The sequence below is a fragment of the Lytechinus variegatus genome, chromosome 15, assembly GCF_018143015.1.
Source record: "Lytechinus variegatus isolate NC3 chromosome 15, Lvar_3.0, whole genome shotgun sequence".
Lineage (NCBI taxonomy): Eukaryota > Metazoa > Echinodermata > Echinoidea > Temnopleuroida > Toxopneustidae > Lytechinus > Lytechinus variegatus.
This window is the reverse complement of record NC_054754.1, coordinates 12,878,640-12,901,960: the sequence shown is the minus strand read 5'-3', so window position 1 is coordinate 12,901,960 and position 23,321 is coordinate 12,878,640. Positions and strand designations below refer to the sequence as shown.

Below are 23,321 nucleotides of genomic sequence, written 5' to 3'. Positions count from 1 at the left end.
TAATACAATGCGGAGTTCCACAAGGATCAATCCTAGGCCCCTTGCTCATTTTAATATATATTAATGATTTGAATTCTGTAACACGTTTATTATCATATGTATTATTTGCAGATGAAACCAACATTTTTTGTTCACATAATAGCTTAGAAACTTTAGTAGATATAATTAACCGTGAATTACCAAAACTATCTTTGTGGTTTAAGTGTAATAAGCTTTTACTCAATATAGATAAAACAAACTTTATATATTTCAAGCATACACACTTACATGGTAACGAATTTCCTTATAATATAAACATAGACAATATTACTCTCAAAAGGAAAAGAGAAATAAAGTTTTTAGGTGTCACAATAGATGAAAATTTAAATTGGAATGAACATGTATACGTTGTATAACTACTAGTATTTTTAGAAACGTTGGATAAACGTTGGAGAAATGGAGAACATAATTCCACATAAAACTCTTGTCATACTATACAATTCATAAATATTGCCTTATAATCGTATTGCAACATAGTTTGGGCAACATGTGCAAAAACTAAAATTGATACAATATACTTATTACAGAAAAAAGCAATTCGAATCTGTACTGATTCCCAATATTTATCACACACAGATCCATTTTTCCATAAACTAAAGACTCTAACACTATTTGACATAAATACTCTTCACAGCTTACTACTTATGTTTAAAGGGGAATGAAACCTTTGGAACAAAGAGGATTGTGTAGAAACAGAAAAATCAAAGAATAAGAATAAAGAAAGTTTGAGAAAAATCGGACAAATAAGAGAAAGTTATGAGCATTTGAATATTGCAATCACTAATGCTATGGAGATCCTCCTATTGGCAATGCGACAAGGATGTGTGATGTCACTGATGAACAACTTTCCCTTTGGTGGACTATAAGATACCATCAAAATGTCTCTTTTTACTTTTTCTTATGATGATACAAACTCTTTATCCAAGATGTATTCTTAAAAAAATATGTATTACATGCCCTCATGCAGAAAGAACACATTATCTATTGATAGAAGAAGCAATTCTAGTGAAATATATACTAAAGTAATGGGGAGAGTTGTTCACAAGTGACATCACACATCTTTGTCGCATTGCCAATTTGCTATCTCCATAGCATTAGTGATCGCAATATTCAAATGCTCATAACTTTCTCATTATTTGTCTGATTTTTCTCAAACTTTTGTTGATCTGTTTCTTTGATTTTTCTGTTTTCACACAAGCTATCTTGTTCCAATGGTTTCATTCTCCTTTAAGTACGTAAATAACATGCTCCCACCTTCATTCCACAATTTTTATACTCTGAATACATCTATTCATTCATACCGTACCCGTAACTCTTCAAATTTCCATTTAATTAACCCAAAATTGCTTATTGCGCAGAGATCCATAAGACACCATGATCCAGATTTTGTGGAACTCTCTACCTGAGCCTGTTAGACAATGTTCGTCTCTTCATTCATTTAAGGCAAACGTTAAATCTATGTTATTATCAGAATACTTGAAGTAAAATATCTGTGTAGTATCCTTTTTATCGTGAATTTATTCCTCCTTCGATTTAGTCATTACCAATATCTTCATCATGACCATCATCATCTCCATGGCCTTCATCATCATCATCATCATCATCATCATCATCAACATCATCATCATATCACCGTCACCCTCAGCTATTTGAAAATATATGCCCATTCTGCTTTAAATGTATTAATTAATTCATTTAATATAAGTTTGGTATTGTCATTTTTTTTCAAGCAATCTGCTTATGATGACAATCCTTCTCCTGCAGTAAATATCATATAATCATTTTCGTCTGGAATTATCTTTTTAGTACTCTTTATTTATAATTATTGCCAAAAATGCTAACATATTATGTTTATTATGTTATGAAAAATGTATTATACGAATGTTATGGATGCAGAAGAAAACAATAAATCAAATCAAATCAAATCTATGTTTTTCTGATGCAGCGCGGCTGACATTAATAAAAAAAATTAAACGGATGCTCCAGGCAGAAAATAATATGATTTGAACAGATACAGAAAATTCAGACAAACAAAACACTGAAAATTTGATCAAAATCGGACAAGGAATAATAAAGTTGTGGCATTTTTAAGACTTGCATTATTCCGGTTTATAGTTCATGTCATGTTTTCACGAATATTGTGGAAAGCAAAGAGTGAAATCTAAAAGAAAGTTTTGAAATAAACCATGCAATGTCACAATTTACTTTTAATATTCAATTAGCAAACTGATGATGTCATATCCCCACCTGTTATTTTTATGCAATTTGAATGGAATGACAAATGTTTTAGTGCATTAGATATTCATTATTTCATTACAAGTATCATTAATGTAGAAACAATTATGATTTCATATGCTTAACAAGAGAAAGTGGGAATGTGACAGCCCAACTATATATTCACGATGACGGTATATCCCCGTTTTTACATTTTTTTATAGGCTAAACTTCAAAGTTCAATGACTTCGCTTTTCAGATTTTCATGAAGCATTTTGCTTGGTGAATTTTACTCTATTTATTTAGATATATACATTTTCAGCCTGGAGTGCCCCTTTAAGATTGAAAAAAAAAACCTTTCACGACATGACTTGATATAGGAATGATAGGAATAAACCTATTCTGTTGTGCAAACCCTTCACTCTGGTTAAGGGTCTGAATTTGCAGCCTACAAAAATCATGCCTTGTGTACTCAAACAGCAAGTTTTGTATGCGCTAGTCTTTGCGTGGAGACACACTTGCTGACCAAATTTACAATCAGGCCTGGGTCTGTGTCTGCAGAAAATGACCCCCTCCCCGAAGGCGGGGGGGGGGGAGGTCATTCGCAAGAGGAGTGCATTTTCAACATAGGGGTGCACAACTTAACAGAATAAAAAAAAAGGAATTTTTTATACCGTTACTTAACAGAACAGGTCTCTTTTAGGGAAAAATGGTGTTTTATTTAAGGAAATTTGTAAGGTTCCATACCAATTTCCTGTAATTTTACATGATATATTACGAGGGGTGCATTCTTCTCACGAGGGGTGCATGCAAGCCCCGTTCAGCGCGTTCATGCAAGCAATTAATATCTCCTTTTTTTTCAGAAAGGTTCAAGCCTTCGATCAATCTATGATCGATCTCTCTAGCTCTCTCTCTCTCAGATAAACACACATCGGGACGGACACGCATTATCCATACAGTATAGTATGTAATCACTAAAAATGGTAATCTCCTTGTAAAATTGACTGGTTGACCTCCTCGCCCCCTTCGCCCCTCTCCCTCTGTAACTGTGATCCTGAGACTGACCCCCCCCCATGATCGAGTTTGCATAACAATCTAATCACGTGCGCTTGCAAGGAATGTCAGCTGATCACCGTAGCTGAGGCTGATGCGAAGGATCAATCATAACATACCGCTGAAGTAGACACACAAGTCTAAATACTACAAGGCAGGGGACAGACATAATTTAATCCAGACAATTTAAAATAGATCTCGACCCCTAGGTGAAGGTGGCACCTTTTGTGCATCTGGGAAAATATAGATGTGAGTATAAATTGCATTGATGGTCTGTGACACTGCCACTGCCTGGCCCTTTTTTATCCATAGGCCACTTGTTCACTGCTACAGTCTACAGACAGCCTGTGTCAGCGTGTGGAGTGTGGACTGGTGAATCTACACTACACTCAGACTACACAGGTAGGACTATATAGCACACTCTTAAAAAATCATTAAAATTTCACTTATGTGACCAAAATAACTAAATTCCATATAGTTGCAATTTGTTTTTCATTAATAACTTGCGTTAATTTTTGTATTCACCAGAGCGCTCAAAAGCTTGAATTTTGGGCATAGTTTTGTGTACGCCCTCTATTGGTGGAAAGTTATGGCAAGAAATTTTTCATTTTTCAGTCTCTATTTTTAATTAAGAAAAAACAATTTAAAGAATCAAATTTACATAAGAGTCAAGTTATATGATGAATAGCTGTATTGGAAACTGACAGTGTAAGAAAATCAAGCATTTGTCCCATAGAAAAGAGAAAATAAGCCAAACATTGCCACCGGCCCTTATTTTGACACACATGGAGATGCAACTAACTGAGAACAAGGTTATATCATAACCTTGTTCATTGAATGAGTGGCCAGGAGAGGCTTCTAGAGAGTAAACACTAATCTTAGTAAAAACCATTTACGTAAGCCAAGGTTACTCTCAACGAAGCCAGGTCTTCCTTCCTATTCATTTGCATGTACCACCAAAAAACCTTGAAACTTTTGCCCCCTTGATTTCTACTTTCCTTCTAAAAGATCTAGCCCTAAATCATGTACATGGGATACAACTTCATTTCCAACATTTCCATGCTATGTCTATGGATTTTGTTTTTAAACAAGAATTCATTAAAAAAATGAAAAAATATGGAAAGACGGAAGAGACTTGCCCGATGTTTACGCCGCCATCTTGTTTTATATTGTTCTTCTCCCATGATACGGACACTACTAATCTTTCGAAAGATATGAGCTACACTTCGATTGTGAAGCGTCCCGGCTTGATAGGGAGGTATAAATAATAGTCTTAAAATTGTTGAAGAGTCATAATATATTTGTTAAGAGTTTTGATGTGATATCGACATGATTTATGATGTAAAATCATTCTCTGAAAAGCAAAATGAGGCCCACAGCCAAAGCAAGTGATGCCTCCTTCGTCATAAGGTACATTGCGTAATATTTTGGTTGACCCAGCTGGGCCAAGTCTGACAGATCTATGTTTTTTTCTGAACTATGACCAGCCCTGTATTATACACCAAAGATTTTGTGGTTTATTTTTTTTCTCTGTGTGTGTTTGTTTCATAATTCTATCCTTTAGACCCAGTAAACGGCATCAATATCCATCATAATGGCTACAAGTTCGGAGTTCCGTTTTGATCGCAAAGGTGCCTATGCCCTGTATGTCCTCTTAATTCTGTTGGTCACCTACCTATTGAACCAGCTTGACCGTTATGCTCTGGCCATCTGTACACAACCCATGGCCCAGGAGATTGGTTATGGTGATTTTGGGTGTCTGGAACTAAAGAATGTCTCCAAGGAAGAGATAGGCAAGGATGGCTGTCCAAAAAATGCTACAAAAACACAGTAAGTTGAGACGATTTCAATAAAGGCCAGGTCAAAGCTACAGAGAAGGTCAACCGTGTGAATTGTAAACAAGTATCATCGAACATTCCAATATCACCTTAGGTATAGCGGTTGCTTGATTTTTCTTCTGCCATCAAAATTCAAATTTGGCTTTCGGAAGCTGTTATAGTTTGAATTTAGCATCTAGCACCCTCTTTAAAAGAAATTTAATTAAAGACAAACTTTGAGCACTTATTTTCACGCTTTTACTAATTGGATATTAGAAAGCTACAGACAAAGATCATATTTCTTAAATTTTCAGCCCATTCCATTCTTTAGACATTGGTTTTATATAAACAAGATAAGAATATGCAGATATTTTATTTTGATTGTGCACTTGATTGAAATAATTTTGATTTAAAATGTTTAATTTATCCGGTAAAAGACATTTTTATTTTTAACCTATTAGACACATATATTCATATAATCTTGTAATGAATTGAAGTACATGTACTTACATACACTCTCGGGGGTTGGGTTTACTAAAACTAAAGATGGGCTTTAACATGAATAAGGTTGTTCCTAATAATAAACACAAAGTTTTAAGACAAAATGATCCAAGTTAATGTGATTAATTGTTGAATTGCTTCCAAATGTAGTGTATGTTGATACAACATTTGCTCTTCAAGATGTCAGACAAGAAGTTTACATTAATATATGTCATATTTTTGTCACATTCTGTAAATTGTTATTGCTGAATTTCTGGTCAGTGCTAACAACTGTTATCAAATAGTGCTTACATTTTTTTCTCAATTTCAATGTGCAGGTGTAATTCGTACCTTGGCCCCAACAATACAGAAGTATGTTATTATGATAGGACTGGAGGTGGCTTTCAATACCAGATTTTAGCTGGACCTATCTTCATTGTTATTTACACATTCGCAGGTATGTAGAATTAAAGGGATGATCCGGGCTGAAAATTTTCATATTTTAATACATAGAGTAGGATTCACTGAGCAAAATGCAGACAATTTCATCAAAATCGGATAACAACTAATAAAGTTATTTAAGTTTAAAGTTAAGCAATATTTTGTGAAAACAGTCGACATGAATATTCATTAGGTGGGCTGATGATGTCACATTCCCACTTTCCGTTTTCTTATGTTATTAAATAAAATCATAATTTTTTCATTATTTCATATTTGTGTAAATAATATGTCTCCCTTATATATAATAAAATAAGTTGCAGCAATAAATATTTAGTGCACTAAATAAGCTGTCAATCCAATTTTTCTAGTTCTTGGAGTAAAAAAATTGAATAAACCAAATTTCATACATACAAAAGAACAAGTGGAGATGTGACATCATCAGCCAACCTAATGAATATTCATGGTGACTTATCACAAAATATTGCTAAACTTTAAAATTCAATAAATTTGTTATTTGTGATCCGATTTGATGAAATTTTCGGCATTTTGCTCAGTGAATTCTACTCTATTTATTAAGTTATAAATATTTTCAGCCCGGACCATCCCTTTAAATATGTTGATGGTATACATGTGACCTGTTGGTGGGCCTCGTTGAAGAAAAGGCTCTTGCATACTTCAGAAAATCAGTGCTTGAGGAAAGCCTTGAAATTGTCATGCCACAGGTTTGTACCTGGCACAAGTCATATTCTGTGAAATCTTTTCTCCAGCTCTCATTGTCAAATCAAAATACTGAATTAATAAATGTATATAGTTAAATTAAATTCAAATTGCACTTATTTTGTAAACAGGAAATTATTCATAAGCAAAAGCAAAAATTGAAATGAAATGGTTAACTGCTTATGAAGTCATTCATTCTTTGACCTTTTCTGTCTATGATTCCAGGTATTGGACTGGGATATTTGGCTGATATTACCAATCGTAAACTTCTTCTTGCTATCTGCTTGGCCTTCTGGAGTCTGATGACGCTTCTTACTGGGTTTGCTACAGAATACTGGCATCTCGTCATTCTAAGATTCGGACTGGGATTTGGGTAAGTGGGCAGTTCAAGGCAGTTGCACTGTGATATTTGTGGTACATGTATGTAATGGTGGAGGGGCACACTTTGACCGTGTGTACTAGAGCATGCATAAAAATGTACATGTAGTAATTTTTCAATATTTTGTAATCTGTAAAACATGGAAATAGTTTAACATCATCATTGTGTGTGTTTCAGTCAGTATTTTCCCTGTTGCTTTCAGATCCTAGCTACTTTCACAAGGTTCCTTATCTTTCCTCCTCAATACTTGGCTCATCAATCTCTTTCTGCTTCTCTCTGTTACTCCCACATCTGGGACCCGTTTCATAAAACCTGTTACAATAACAACTTTGCAATAACAGTTAAAAGCTACTGAAATCCTCCTTTCTGATTGGCTGATGGTAAATTTGTTATAGAAATTTCGCATTTGTTACTATAACAAGTCTTCATGAAACAGAACCCTGATCTTTGCAAGCCCAATCTTTTCATGAGCTCACTTGTGTGATATTTTATCTCTACACATTTGTGTGAAAGTAGCACTTTCTCTTATGCTGTCTTTCAATCAAGTTTGGAAATAGTTTGTTGTATTTTCCACATTTGGCACTTTGACTAATGTTTTGGCTTTCTCTTTTGTTTTCTTTCAATACAGAGAAGCCGGCTGTACACCGTTCGCTTCCAGTCTTATTGCTGATTATTTTGTAGCGAGTGTCCGTGGGTTAGCACTCGGTGGATACAATATTGGTATCTATGCCGGTTACAGCTTGTCCTATGCTCTTGGGGATTTTATAACGGCAGCAAACATAAATGGACAGGTAAGAGGGGTTCAGAGGGTCAAGTGCCACTTGGTCTTTAACTACTTGGCCTTCTTTCCATTGGCCTCAACCCAATGGTCTAATCCAAGCTTGTCTATTAAATGACACGTGACCCCAAAACCATTTTGTCTAATATTATATAAGCTCCATTTGGTGTAACATCAATTACCTGGTACTAGTAGTCTATCAGATCAGCTGTTTGTGAACAAAAATTTAATTGGACAAAGTCAAAAATAATAAGTAGATGAAATGAAATTTAGATTATCTGGGCATGGTATGAGAACAAGTGATGTTTGGACAGAATAGTAATTAGACCAAATTGAAATCAGATCAAGTGGGTTTAGCCACGATAGAGCTCTACTTTGTGTAATGTCACTTTGAGGGTTAATAAACAGAAATTGTAACTAATAATGAAAAAAAGGAAAGATTTGAATAAAAATTAATATTGAGAAAAGTGATGTTTCTGTATTACTTTAATAACCCATCAAGTGTAAATTGGCCTGGTTCTATAGCCTACTGTTTGAAACCAGGCCAATTTACCCTAATTTCAGTGGAGTTATGAAGCTGTATCTTGGGACACTTTGCAACAGATTCATGTTTGGTATGTGATTTTTTTCATACGCTGCTGGAATATGAAAACCATTATTCCTTCGAGCTTCATCAAAGTCACAAGTGCCCTTGAAAGATAATACCAGAATGTGTTCTTTTTCTTCAGGGTTGGCATTGGCTGTTCTGGATTGGGGGATACCTGCATGGGTTAAGATAATACCAGAATGTGATCTTTTTCTTCAGGGTTGGCATTGGCTGTTCTGGATTGGGGGATACCTGCCTGGGTTAAGATAATACCAGAATGTGTTCTTTTTCTTCAGGGTTGGCATTGGCTGTTCTGGATTGGGGGATACCTGCCTGGGTTAAGATAATACCAGAATGTGTTCTTTTTCTTCAGGGTTGGCATTGGCTGTTCTGGATTGGGGGATACCTGCCTGGGTTAAGATCTTACCAGAATGTGTTCATTTTCTCAGGGTTGGACTTGGGTTTTCTGGATTACCGGTATGCCTAGGTTATAAGATCTTACCAGAATGTGGTCATTTTCTCAGGGTTGACATTGGATGTTCTGGGTTGCAGGGATCCATAGGTCAAGATAATACCAGAATTTTTTTTTATCAAGTTTATCGTTGGGTGTTCTGGATTGCCGGTATGCCTAAGTTATAAGGTCTTACCAGATTGTGATCTTTTATTCATAGTTGGCATTGGCTGTTCTGGATTGCCAGCATAACTGGGTTAGATCTTAACAGTATGTATTCCTTTTCTCAGGGTTGGCGTTGGGTGTTCTGGATAGCCGGTATACCTGGATTCCTGGTAGCGGCCCTTCTAGCCTTCACCGTCAAAGAGCCAGTGAGAACGAGAAATGCAACGCTGCAGGAGAGGTCAGAGTCTTATGAGGTCACAGGTCTGCAGAAGTTAAAGATGGTGATGGCCTGCTTCTGTAGTCCCTCCCTACTGATCCTGTGTCTTGCTGGTTCCATTAGGAATGGAGGTTAGTGTAATGTCCCCGTTGAGTAATCCTGTATCGTATGATGGAATCTTATGTAATGAGCAAATGCAGGAACTCCCTTGTCCCCGGGGAGTGTTTTATCAGACAGTAATCGTAATCAGGCGTGTAAGAGTTAAGCTTTTCAGCTGATTTGAGCAATTTTTAGTTTTGATCTTTCGCTAATTTCTATTTATTGTAGCTTCCTCTTGACGAGAGTATGGAAACTCATTCAAATTCAGCGCCTATCGGCTTTTTTCAGCTCTTTTTACAGTGTTCACTCACACCCCCCTCCACAGTAAAAGTCAGGCATCTTGGAAGGGTTGCATGAACAAACTTGTTAGCAGTTTTATCTGACGATTATCATAGTAACAGTGCCCCTTAGCCAATGAAAACAAAACAAAGTTCACAGATCCAAACTCAAATGACAAAAAAAAGAGCTGTCCCTAGGTACCCTCTGAATAAATGTATAAAAAATTAAAATAACAGTTTCAATAACAGTTAAAAGCTACCGAATTCATTCAATTTGATTGGCTGATAGTTAACTTGTTATAGAAATTATGCATTTCCTATTATAACAAGTGTGAATGAAACAGGATCCAGATTTATGGTACACTCCTTGAATTCTAAAAAATGAATACAACAAAAATATATTATGCACCTGCACTCTTCCATTAAGGCAGTTGATAGGACATAATTTTGGATTGCTTTTCAGGCTTGTCACACAGTCAAGATATGCTAACAGTGACAACCCCTGCAACCTTGTTCAGTCAATATATCATAAAAATAGCCACTTTGCTCATTGTTTAGCTTGTTGAATATTCTGCTTATTACCTACTTTAATGTATACTCTGCTTATTGTGTTTTCTTTATTAATTTGTTTATATTTAAAAAGATACAGATATCAATAAATTACATTCTTTCTGTCTTTCAGCTGGCTATGTGTGGGGTTACAATACCCAGCTTTACTTTACAACCTATTACCCAGACATCAGCACAGGACAGTGGCTATCATGGATCCCGCTGGTAGGGGGCAGCATTGCGGTGGTCTTCGGAGGATTTATATCCGACAGAGTGGTCAAATGGGGACCGTACGCCAGGATATGGGTCTTGATCGCAAGTCTGGTAAGTTACTTCCATGAAGTCTTGTGAAATTTAAGCATTGTGGGCCTGAAATGACACAAAAAGTTAGTTTTCGATCATGGTTTGAACCCTTCTGCATCCTATTAAATGTGCTCATAGAAGTCTGGGCTTATCAGTGCACAATGGAGTACACTTTTTTCATACTTAGGTTTGTACATCAACCATGGATAAAACTTCTCTGAATTTAGGCAATTGATGTTTCAGAATGAGCATTGCAAAGGAACAATAGATATGACATACGAGTTTAGGTTAGAATAAGATGATCCTTAGGCATCAAAATCATCTCATAATCACAGAAATTATTGAATGGAAAGAACCAAAACCAGGTAGCCTTATATCTAATGTATTGATATTTACTTCACTTTTTGCTAGATTTGTGTGTGTGTGATTTCATTTTGACTTATTAAATTATAAAGCATAATGTGATTTCAGATGTGAATTTCCATTGATAGTCTTGTCAATAATTGAGCACCATGATTACTACAATATTTATCCACAATTACTCTTCAGTTTTGCATTTCAGCTGACTATTCTCTCTCTTTTTTTCTTATTTGAATAATGTAATCAGACATTAGCTGCTCCTTTTGCCGCTGGAACCCTATTTTTCAAGCCACCATGGGCGTTTGTTTGTCAAATACCTACTTACATCATTGGTAAGTACACCAAGGGTCCCAAACTTACTGGGCAATTTCAGTAATCTAAAAATATTTGAGCCATCAATGTTCATCATCATTAGAGTCTTGTTGGTTACACTTCGTAATTCCGAAGGTTCGTAATTCCGAAAAACATAAATTGCCTATACCTTGATGTTCGTTAATCCGAAAACGTAAAAGGGTTCGTTTATCCGAACATTTGTGGCGTTATTCCGAATGTTTGTTATTGCGAAGGTTCGATAATCCGAAAACGAAATAAGGTTTGATGTTCCGAAGGTTCGTTAATCCGAAAACGAAATAAGGTTCGTTGTTCCGAAGGTTCGTTAGTCCGAAAAGGAAATTAGGTTCGTTCATTAATCATTTCGTTTTCGGACAAACGAACCTTCGGAATTACGAATCTCATGTCGTTTTCGGATTAAAGTACCTTTGGAATTACGAACCTCATTTCGTTTTCGGACTAACGAATCTTCGGAATAACGAAGCTTCGGAATTACGAATGTATGCGGTCTTTTTTGCGTGTCAATATATTTTCCTTCATAGCAATCATTGTGGGTAAGAAGAAAACTTAAAAATATGTTTAACTGAATGATGAATCCAATGCGCAAGGAAGAATAAGAGTAAATCAATAGAACCTTAAATCAGATTCCAGGTAACTGGAACATTTTGTTAGCGTGCCTGTTTTACATCTTATCGTTCATTCATCATATGAACTTTTCCTTTTAACAGTCACTGTTTACACTCAAGATATTGCATTCAACAATGGCAATTAATTACCACAGAGAACAAAAATACCTTATGAAATCAAACATAGGCCATAGTTACTATCATAGCACAATTTCTTTATTTTGTCTTAAAGTTGAATGAACATCCTTTTGCAGAATTGTTTTTATATTAAAGACATAATCCTGAATCGTGATTAGGAATGTGAACTAGATATTCCATTCATGAGAGCAGGCATTGTACAAAAGCTAATCATCCATGATTCTCTTATATCCTTGCAGGAGAAATGTGGGTCAGCGTGACGCTAGCTGTCGTGATAGAACTGGTCCCGTCAAACATCAGAACGACGGCCATCGCTTACTACTTCTTCATCATCAGTAACATTGGGGGTAACATGCCCCTCTTGGTACCCCCTATTGAACAGGTTACCAGCCTCCGCACAGCCTTGTACATACTCTACCCAGGCTGCTATCTGTTGGCGTAAGTACAGTTATTGAGACGTTGAAGGGGGCGTGGCTCATTTGGTTAGGGCGCCTGTTTTGTATAAGATAGTAAGATCTCAGCTTGGGTGGTTTTGAGTCCTGCTCTTGCCGACAGACCTGTTCGTAAGTTAAGATCGACTTTAAGAACGACTGGTGAACCTTTCTTATGCGCTCAATAATCACCAATGAACAATGGTGAACATCATTTACCACAAGAAAGGATCACCAGTCATTCTTAAAGTCACTCTTATACTTATGAACAGCTTTATGAAATGGCCCCCTGTGAATGCAGATGGAAAACACGCCATCCATCAGAAAGGATGCAGATGTGTTCCTCTATATGGGAGAGGCACAACCTATGCAAGTTTAAACCAATACACCATTTGTCAAAGAGTAGTGTGTTCACCAGGTATATCACACATGCTGGTCGCCTTCAACAAACCTGAAGAAGTTTGAATTAGCTGTCAAGTTTAGTTGCCATGATAATCAACACTATCAGTGTGGGCTTTAACAGAAAGACATGACAGGCTGGGCTTGTGGGCTTTAAGAACAAAATTGCCTCGTGTAGAGAATTCAGGAGTCAATAAGTCAATTGCTAATTCAGTTTTATATGTTCGTCCTAGACAGGACGAATTATGGTATCACACTCGGTGTCCGTCCGTCTGTCAGTTTATTAACTTTTCCTTGTAAACGCGATAACTTCAGTTTGACCTTACCTAGGCTCATATAAGTTGGTGTGTATGATACTATCATGGATCCCAGGAAGTCTCATGATTTTGAGGTCAACAGGTCAAAAGTCAAGGTCACAATGACATATTTTCATCTTACCCTTCCGCAGTCCTTGTAATCGTGATTACTTCAGTTTAACCTAACCTCGGCTGATATAATTTGGTGTGTATGATACTAGCATGGATCCCAGGGAGCCTTTTGATTTCAAGGTCAGAGGTCAAGGTCACAGTGACATGTTTTCATCTTACCCTTTGAAGTCATTGTAAGCACGATACCTTTACTTTAACTTGACCTAGGCTTTCTCAGTTTTAAAGCACTCTAAAACCCCACCTTATCAATTCCTAATATTATATTTATGATATTTTGTTATTTAGATGTGTAATTGCTGTAAACTACAGAGTTGTTATTTTGCATGTGTAGCTCCTGAAGATTATATAAGTTTAGTTTATAACACAGGAATGTTATTCTGAAAACGAAAGAAAAAATAATTATTTCACTTCCAGAATAATAATAAGTGAAATACAAATAAAATAATTTATAAAATAAGTATACTTTATACGAATACAATAATATGAAGAAAAATATATATATTTGTAAAGACTATTCACGTAACTCACATTTGTTTTCAATGTTAACCTCAGTGAAATACTTTTCCAGTAAAAATCAAAATCAAATTAGGATACAGTGCCAAGTGTGTCAAATTCAACTTTTGATAATAATTTGTATTTTAAGTTGTGCATTACTCAGTGGTACTTATGCACATCTATTCCCTACCCTGTATGCTATTTTGTTATTTAGATGTGTAATTTATGTAAACTACAGAGTTATTATTTTACATGTGTAGCTCCTGTAGATTATATAAGTTTAGTTTAATATATTTTCTTGTAAAAGCACATAGAGAATTAAGCATTAATTATTATTAACCATATCAGACATCTGAGCAGGGCAATTTTGATACGTTGATGCCTGCTTAACCCTAAAAAGACTGGGGGGGGGGCTGATTCAGCCCCCCCTCGACATTTTTCGCGATAAATCCGCCGCGCGAAATTTTTTGACCGCGTCGTTCGCTGACTTTTTACTTTCAAGTCTCGCGCAACTTTTGAGACCAAAATTGTGACCCCCGGGTACGCGGTTCCAAAATTACGCAACATTTTGTTAGTGCATGCAGACCCAAAATTACTCAAAAACGTGAATTTGTGTACAAATCCAATGCAAATAGTGTTCTTAGCCAATATTCACAAATGCATCATTATTTTTCCTTTTACTGCTTAAAATCAATTAATTTTATCTTTTTTATGGTCAAAATAAAGTCCCCAACAATTTCCATTGAAAAAACAATAAAAAACAAAAGTCGAAAAACAAAGAAATACATAAGAAATTTAGAAAACAATAGAATACATAAGAAAATAAATGTGATTTTGAAATTTTTTTAAAATCAATATTATCAGATGCCTATCTAGAGTATGTGAAACAAAAATTAGCATTTCAGGGGCATTATTTTATTAATTAGAGCAAACGTATAATTTTACGCATAAATTAGCATAATTAATGAGACATGAGATTTTTTGCAGAATTTGATGTTATAGTTTTGGAGATAATGCCATGGGTAACGCGTGCGCCAATTTTCGTCATGATCGCGCGATCGACGGCCAAGATCATAAGGGGGGGCTGAATCAGCCCCCCCCCCAGTCTTCTTAGGCGTCGAAATAGCCCAGTCTATTTAGGGTTAAGACTGGGATAAAATGGCTGGCCTATAAAATTTCCAATTGGCTATCCACGGGCCCAATTTATTGCCCGCTCAGAAAAGTCAATGAGAAAATGCGTGGAAATGCAGCGGGCAATAAAAGGCAGCGCTAACATCCGGGTATTCTACGCGTTTTTGTACGCATCATTGAACCGCGCAGTGCTTACGTCACAATGTTAATCAAGTTGAGACAACGCTGGATACTGCGTCCCCAAGCCAGGGACATGTCATTTCAATTACGTCACAATGGTAAAGTTCAGAGGCCCAGTCTGCTTAACATGACAAAATAGATTCCCATTCTTAAACTCTAATAAATATCTAAATTTTAATGATTTTTGCTCTAAATGTCTGATTTGGTTAATAATAGCAATATTGACTGGCCTGGGGGCGAAAGGACATACATGAATATCGTCCTAACTAAATTGATATCACCCTCGTCTACGATTTGGGAGATATAAATCTGGTTTGGGCGATATATCTCGTATCACCCGAGGCCAGTCAATATTGCTTTATTATCCGATTTAAACAATATTATTACTACCATTATTGTATTTGTGTTTTGACCTATTAGGGCTGTCATATTTGCTGTCTGTATGCTCGTCGTGAAGAGGGATATTCGACGCAAGCAAGAACTGGACGTTCCAGATTCCAGCCCACTCCTCGCAGAGGATGTAACGAATACGATAGATAACGATACAAAGATGGATTGATAGGTGTATGTATGTACAGTGGTAAGAAAAATGTTTATTTTATCTTTGCTGCTAGCACAACTCGCGTATGTTCATGTTGTTTGTACATACGAGTAGGGAAGTACTACTAGTTCAACTTTCGTGCTATTCTGTACTATTTCATTTAAGTCTAAATTTTCTATGGATGTTCACAGGCGTTGTACTGAAGTTAACTTGCACAAACTTGTATCTGTTTGTTATTGAGAATCAGGGTGTTTGTTACAGGGCAGAATGCTGTATCTAATTGCTCAAACATAAAATTAAGTACAAAACATTTGATAAAGCAATGAAGCAAAAAAAAAAGCTACAAAAATTTCAATATTATCATCATATCCTCCAGCATTTTAGGAACACGCAATCGTAATCATTAAACCATTTCGAGGAACTTGCTGCAAAAGTAGGGGATATTATTGGGCATCAGGAATGGTCCAGACAGGCAACGAAAAATTGATTTCTTAGTTTCTGGGGGCTACTTTTTCACAACCCATTTTCTAAACTACGACATTGGTTAAGCTTTAACAATGCAGTGATTGTGGATATTCCAGGGCTGTTTTTAGCATTTGTAGGGTTAACTCTTCATGTGTTCACCTGTAAACCCCCTGTATGTTGCATTATTTTAGGGTCTCATTCACATTCGTGCCATGAGTCACAGACTCCTAACAATAAACCTGGCCATGGTATTGTTTGTGAGGAGGGTTTTATTGATTTTACCCTCTCCTTTTTCAATGATCTTCCTGGCTGTGATCAGGATGTATTGATTTTTTGGGAAAGCTCAACAATTCTGTAATTTGTAAATTGCGATAATCCGTCGAACGCTAAACTAATGTCTCATTCGCGATCGATCGGTACATATGTACGGTATACAAAACCCAGGCTATATATACATTGTAGCTAGCCACGCTCCGGGGCGTGCAATTGTTCGAAAAACAATGGGACAGGGGACGTCTATGGGAAATGTGTGGTTGTGCAAAAATGCAAACGAAACACGCCTACGGATGTGCAATAATGCGAACGTAACGCATGAATAGTATTGCCCCAAGCCCCCGTGTAAATCTTTTCCCTGGGCCTAGTGTCTGGACTAGCTAGTATTGATTTTGGGATCCATTTCTTTAAAGATCAACTTTAATACTGGATGAACCTAGAGATATGCATGTCATGGAATTTATTGGCTCCAATTTGTAAGGAGAATGTAGTCTTCAAGAAATAGGTCTATTGAATGATCAGCGTCTACATGTATGGTTCATTTCTAATTTGTATAATGCCAATGTATTATAACTTGACTATCCTCAATCACTGCTTTGTAATATCTTTGAAAAAGGGGTGTGATCACCAAATGTAAATGATGTACTTATATTTGTATTTTTCTGTAATTTTTGCAATCCATTTCCCTCATTTGAATACATGTATATTTTAAAGCTGGGGAGCGTTTCATGAAAGGACTTGTCGGACGTTTTATCCGACAAGTCCTGTTTTATCCGACAGTTACTATAGTAACAGTGCTTCTCAACCAATCAGAATCCAGGAAAGTTGTCAGATCTGACAACTTGTCGGACAAAAATATTTATGAAACACCCCCCTGATCTTGAGAAATGACAGTGAGCAATCATTTTGATAGCAAGATTTTGAAATCATGTTTGATTACAAGAATACAATATACATAGATGTATATCTAGTAAAATTTGTTTCCATAAACTGGATGTTATGAAGTCATTCAATCTAGACTGCAACCCTGGGGTGGCCGCACATAAACATTGTTAGCCCAGCCACATCTTTCGGAATGAGAAGTCAAAACCATTATTCCAATGTGTAAATAATGCATTGTTGTAACACTAGGCATCACTGCCATTTTACTGGTCGTAACAGGGATTCTGTCAACAACGTTTCTGTGTTCTGTGAGGGTCAGTACAGGAATATACAGATGCTGCTTGTGCATGTGTATTGTTATTGCTTTGGAAAAGTATGTGGATATTTCTCTCACAAAACATTCATGTGTACAGTTGTGCTCAAAAGTTAGTGAATCCCACCACCAAATGCTTTTCTTCATGCTGAGTGTTGAATGTAGACAACAACACTGCAGTGTTCGGTGAGCCCAGAGATACAAGCTTTATCGAATATAATATGTTATCAAGTGACTTCATAATTAAATATCTAAAACATGGCAGATCTTGTGACACTTCTGGCAGAGATGCCAAGTTAAAAAAAATGTAATGCGTGAGATTTTCATGACTCGACGTCTCTGTGCGCGCGCGGCCAGTACTTACACTCGTACGTTGTTGCGAAAAGGTGCGCGCGCAAAGCGCGCGCGCATGAGATATGGGCTTCAAAACCATGCGATGCACGCACGCTATTCATCGTATCACGTATGCTGTGCGCTGACTGCACTTTTGATTCGTCTCGTGTGCCGGGCTAGACGCGAAGGCGGTCAGCCAGTCGTATAATCTGGCGAATAATGCTACTTTTTCTCTTTTTTTCTGTTGGGTACCGATATGCGTGAGAAAAATGGGTGCCATGCGTGAGATCGTGAGACGGACCCTGAATGCGTGAGTCTCACGCACAATGCGTGAGACTTGGTAGCTCTGTTCTGGTGGGGTTTACTGACTCGTAGTACTTGGGCATATGAAACCACTTTTGGAAATATATGTTCCATCTCTCAAGGTTTGTCCATAAATATTACTTAACATGTTTTATTTGATAATATTTTCTAATTTGTTAATATTTAATGTGTAAATATGTATAAAGCTATTGCTACAGATATTTTTGTGATTTTCTAGGAAATAATGTTTTCTATATTGTGAATTTAGCATCATCTTTTCTGCCTACTTATATATGCATTACGTTTGTGTTGGAAATTAATGGATTTGTATTTTTTCATTTAATATAATCATAACTCTTCAGAGATTTATTTTTACATGGATATTATATTTTCATTATTATAATATAATGTAACATGTCTTTCATGTATCTTTTTTGCAGAATATGAACATAGGTATATATTAACTGAGATTACCGGTACTAAAAAATAATAAAAAAAATATTCATATTGCTTAGCTTTTTTGTGATTTATTATTTTACAGATTCATATAATTTTCCTGTAGAACAGGTTGTACGTAATATATCAGACAAAATAGGAATACTCAAAACAAATGTGACTTCTTTGTATTCAAAACTAAATTTTCATAACGCATTACTAAGAGATAGACACTAATGATTTTGAATTATCAAGAGAACTATTCTACTGTATGATGAAAGAAGGATTATCTCCTACCCAAAGATGGAATAAATAGCAAGTTGAATAAAATAATCATCATTGGAATGGCTAATTGGGTTTTAATACATGTAGTTTCAGTGTGAAAATTGCTGGTTAATTTGTGCATTTCATAATAAATGCATGCAAGTTGTGACATTAATCCTTAGCGTTGGTCCCGAGGGATTGGCCAACGACAAGTCCTCATCACTAGGCATACTTAACTCCATGCATTAATCAGTGTATTTCTCTCTCAAAGTAATCCCAGGATATTACTGCTATTTTTACTGATCAATACTTATTCATCCCTGCACTTGGGCTTAGCAATCAGTAAAATGTTTCTCTATATTTTCACTCTCTGTGTGTGCTATCTAAGAAAAAGTTGTCAACCCTTGAGGGCACAACTTGACCCCTCATTATATTAAAGCCAGTTCGGGGTTTCCATTCTGGGCATGATCAGAAGGTCATTTGTACTATTTTAAGTCATATGGTGGTTTCATATTTCGTGAGATATGCACCAACTTTGATTTCTTTATTATTCATATATTCTTTTGAAAAACAACAATGCGTCCACTAGCGACTGATACACGTACTTCACAGTTGGCCAAGTTCATTGTTATAACAACATGGGCGATTCCATGCTAGAAAAATTAGCCATTTTCACAACATTTTTCAACCTGCTGTCCATACAAACGAAGAACTTCAATTTACTTTGTAGTAATATCAAAGTAATACTGGGTAGACATTGAAAAAACTTACATAATATCTTGCTTTGAAATTTGCCTAGATCATAATGAAATAAATGGAAGGTTCTTTGACCAAACTTGCCCATGAGGTAACTCTGAACCAGGCTATTATGAACATTTGTGGGGCATGTATTATGAAACCTGTGTACCATATATAGCATTGAAATATACTTGTTTGAATATTTTGTGTTTGTTGTTTCGGGAGGCGGGACGTGAATTACACAAACTTAGTTCATGCAGTCCATGTACTTAAGGAATTCAATTATTTGTGTGACATGAATGGAATCATCGAAATCCATGCAGTTCATAAGCAGATGTATAAAATTTGTTTCAAGAAATAAATATTACTGCCTATTCTTATGCTATCAATGTTATGTACTGTATTTAAAATATGGTTCAAATGTAAATGAATATTTATCTGTCAACTTAAACACTGCTTGATGCAAATTGCAAATATGTTTTTAGTACAAAAAATATATAGAAATCAATAAATTGATTAATGAAAGAACTGCCTCTGTCAATTTAATTTGTTTCTTTATTCTTTTACATATTTTACATTATGTATTCATCTATCTATTATAGAAGAATGAAACCTTTGGAACAAATAGGCTTGTGTAGAAACAGAAAAATCAAAGAATAATAAAGAAAGTTTGAGAAAAATCGGACAAATAATGAGAATGTTATGAGCATTTGAATATTGCAATCACTAATGCTATGGAGATCCTCACATTGGCAATGCGACAAGGATGTGTGATGTTACATGTGAACAACTTTCCCTTTGGTGGACTATAAAATACCCTCAAAATGTCTTTTTGCTTTTTGTTATGATGATACAAACTCTTTATCCATGATGTATTCTTAAAAAATATGTATTACATGCCCTCATGTAGACAGAACACATGATTTATGGATAGATGTGATAAAAGAGGCAATTCTAGTGAAATATATACTAAAGTAATGGGGAGAGTTGTTCACAAGTGACATCACACATCTTGGTCGCATTGCCAATTCGCTATCTCCATAGCATTAGTGATCGCAATATTCAAATGCTCATAACTTTCACATTTATTGTCTGATTTTTCTAAAACTTTCGTTGATCTATTTCTTTGATTTTTCTGTTTTCACGCAAGCTATCTTGTTCCAAAGGTTTCATTCTCCTTTAACTTATCTCTATTTGTGACCTCTTACCGTGCACAACTTGATTTTCAGCTTATCAAAATGGTGTATTGGTAACTTGCTTTTAAATTTTGTGTGTTTAGCCTTCAAGTGCAATTCTTTCAGCAAAGGGCCCTAGAAAAGTTACATTCTTTATTATCCATCACCCCATTTAGAAATATCTTTATGGTTGGCATTAATTTGAGAAATCAGAAAATATAATTATTTTTATGACATGTTGCTATTCATCATACACTACAGGGTGCCACATAAGCACTTGACCGATTGCCCGGGGCACGTAAAAGTTAGTGTTGGGCACGTGTTTGGAAGTAAAGACCAAAACTACTTGCCCAAAATGGGCAAGCAAAATTCTCACAGTAGAATGACCAAAATTAGTGTCGATATGATATTGACCCTAATTTGGGTCATGGCAGGTAGATCAGTTCATGTCAAAGACAGAAGAGACAAAAAGGTCAGTGGTTTATAAAAACTGCAAAACTTTCCTTTGGAGAGGTAAAACTTTTTTTAAAGGATTTTTTCAAGCAAGTGAAATAGATTTTGGGGCAAGTATATTCCAACTGTTTGAAAATTTACTTGCCCGACCAGGTAAGTGCTTCTAAAAAGTTATGTAGCACCCAGCATGTAGCACAGAATAAAAAAATGTCATGAAACTATTCTGTTAGAGAATAGTTTTTATAATAAAATAAAGAAGGAATATTTGTTACCCTTTGAAAGAATAACACATTTTCAAAACAATTAATATACATGTCTTTAAACATGTGATTGTTGAACAAGCATGAGTTTAATAGAAAATTTAAACAGATGACAAGAAATCAGAGTCCCTGAGCGCTTCAAATAACAGATATCACTACCAGAATAGCATACAATAAGACTATACTAACAAGTGCATCAAATTTTCTGACTTTCAGGAGTTTCAGTTTTCTTCTCTTTAATTTTACAGATGTTGAAAAGTATCTTAATACACTCTGACAGGACCCTTCAAACCCATAGCGGGCATGACATTGAAGATTCTTCCAAAAATAGAGAATATAAAATGTAAATGAAAAAGGTAAAAAAATATTGGTATTTCTCAATACCAAATATTTCTGAAATCACTCTAAATTATGCATTTTGCAAATGTCCAGGAAATGTAGCCAGTTGGCTATGAGAACTGGGCGTGCCTTCTGGGATTTACAGAATTTTAGAGGCAAGTATTAAGGGTAATATTCAGGAAATTGTTTTAAAATAAACCAAGTGAATAATGTAAATTAGTTTTAAAAGTTAAGGACAAACTTTGCAAAGGAGTACAACTACCTTTTTTAAGTTTTCTTTATCACATTTTAAAAATAGATTACTGAAGTATTCCATCAAAACATGTTCTAACAAATTTCTGGTAAATAAACAGTGCTTTACATATACAGATCACATATCTAAAATGAAAAAAAAAAGATTGAAATTGCCTTTTAGATCTAGTGTGTTAGGGTTGGGAATTAAATTTTCTCCCACAAAACATTCACCCAGATTCTTCTTTTATACACTGAGCCACAAAAGAGGTGACAGATATACTGTTTATTTAGATAATACAGGAAATCCTACATATTTATTTAGCCAATTCCAACAAAGGATAAATATTGATAGTTTCATGAATGAAAACAAATCTCACATCTGAACCATGTATAATCTGATACACACTCATTTACTACAGCAAGGTGGAGAGAGGTAAAAGCAGATAAATGACTTGCCCATGGACAGTAGAAGCAGTATGACTCACAGAACAAACCATTTCATCAACAGACCACCTACTAAAGCCAGATCATTCACTTCCTGCACTTGAAGCCACCAATTAATGGGGGCGCTCTCTCAGAGATATCCAACACTCCTGATTCCATTGTAAGGCTTCCAAAAAATTGCCCCAACTCCCACCCTTACGATCATCACCATAATCCGAAAATTAAAGACAAGTGGAATGCCTCTGGCCGTCTCACCTGCATCACGCGGTTCAATATAGCAGCAGTGCTGACTTTGAATACTACTCTAACTCGCACAAGATGTTCAGTGATACATGGTTACTCTTATGTCCACTTTTTATGAACTAGACCAATAAACTTACAGAGATACGATGGTTATTCAACAAAAAACCCCAACATGGCCAAAGTTCATTGACCTTACATGACCTTTGACCTTGATCATGTGACCTGAAACTTGAACAGGATGTTCAGTGATACTTGATTACTCTTATGTACAAGTTTCATGAATCAGATCCATAAACTTTCAAAGTTACGATGGTAATTCAACAGATACACCCAATTTGGCCAAAGTTCATTGACCTTTGACCTTGGTCATGTGACCTGAAACGCACACAGGATGTTCAGTGATACTTGATTACTCTAATGTCCAAGTTTAATGAACTAGACCAATAAACTTTCAAAGTTATGATGGTAATTCAACAGATACCCCCGATTTGGCCAAAGTTCATTGACCCTAAATGACCCTTGACCTTAATCATGAGACCTGA

At 35.8% G+C, this 23,321-nt stretch overlaps 1 protein-coding gene across 2 annotated transcripts; it reads left to right on the top strand.

Annotated features, from left to right (window-relative positions):
• Nucleotides 1-3,381: 3,381 nt before the first annotated feature.
• On the top strand, nt 3,382-16,320 carry LOC121428900 (MFS-type efflux pump MSMEG_3705-like). Of its 2 annotated transcripts, none has more exons than XM_041625779.1 (10): nt 3,382-3,555; nt 4,871-5,136; nt 5,942-6,060; nt 6,987-7,134; nt 7,769-7,931; nt 9,246-9,468; nt 10,397-10,587; nt 11,174-11,258; nt 12,260-12,458; nt 15,505-16,320. In XM_041625779.1, exons 2-10 carry the CDS (start codon nt 4,901-4,903, stop codon nt 15,641-15,643), a joined length of 1,503 nt encoding a protein of 500 aa, XP_041481713.1. In that variant the 5' UTR covers nt 3,382-3,555; nt 4,871-4,900; the 3' UTR covers nt 15,644-16,320. The 2 variants fall into 2 exon arrangements, with proteins under 2 accessions (XP_041481713.1, XP_041481715.1); XM_041625781.1 differs by lacking the exon at nt 3,382-3,555 and adding an exon at nt 3,606-3,708.
• Nucleotides 16,321-23,321: the final 7,001 nt, after the last annotated feature.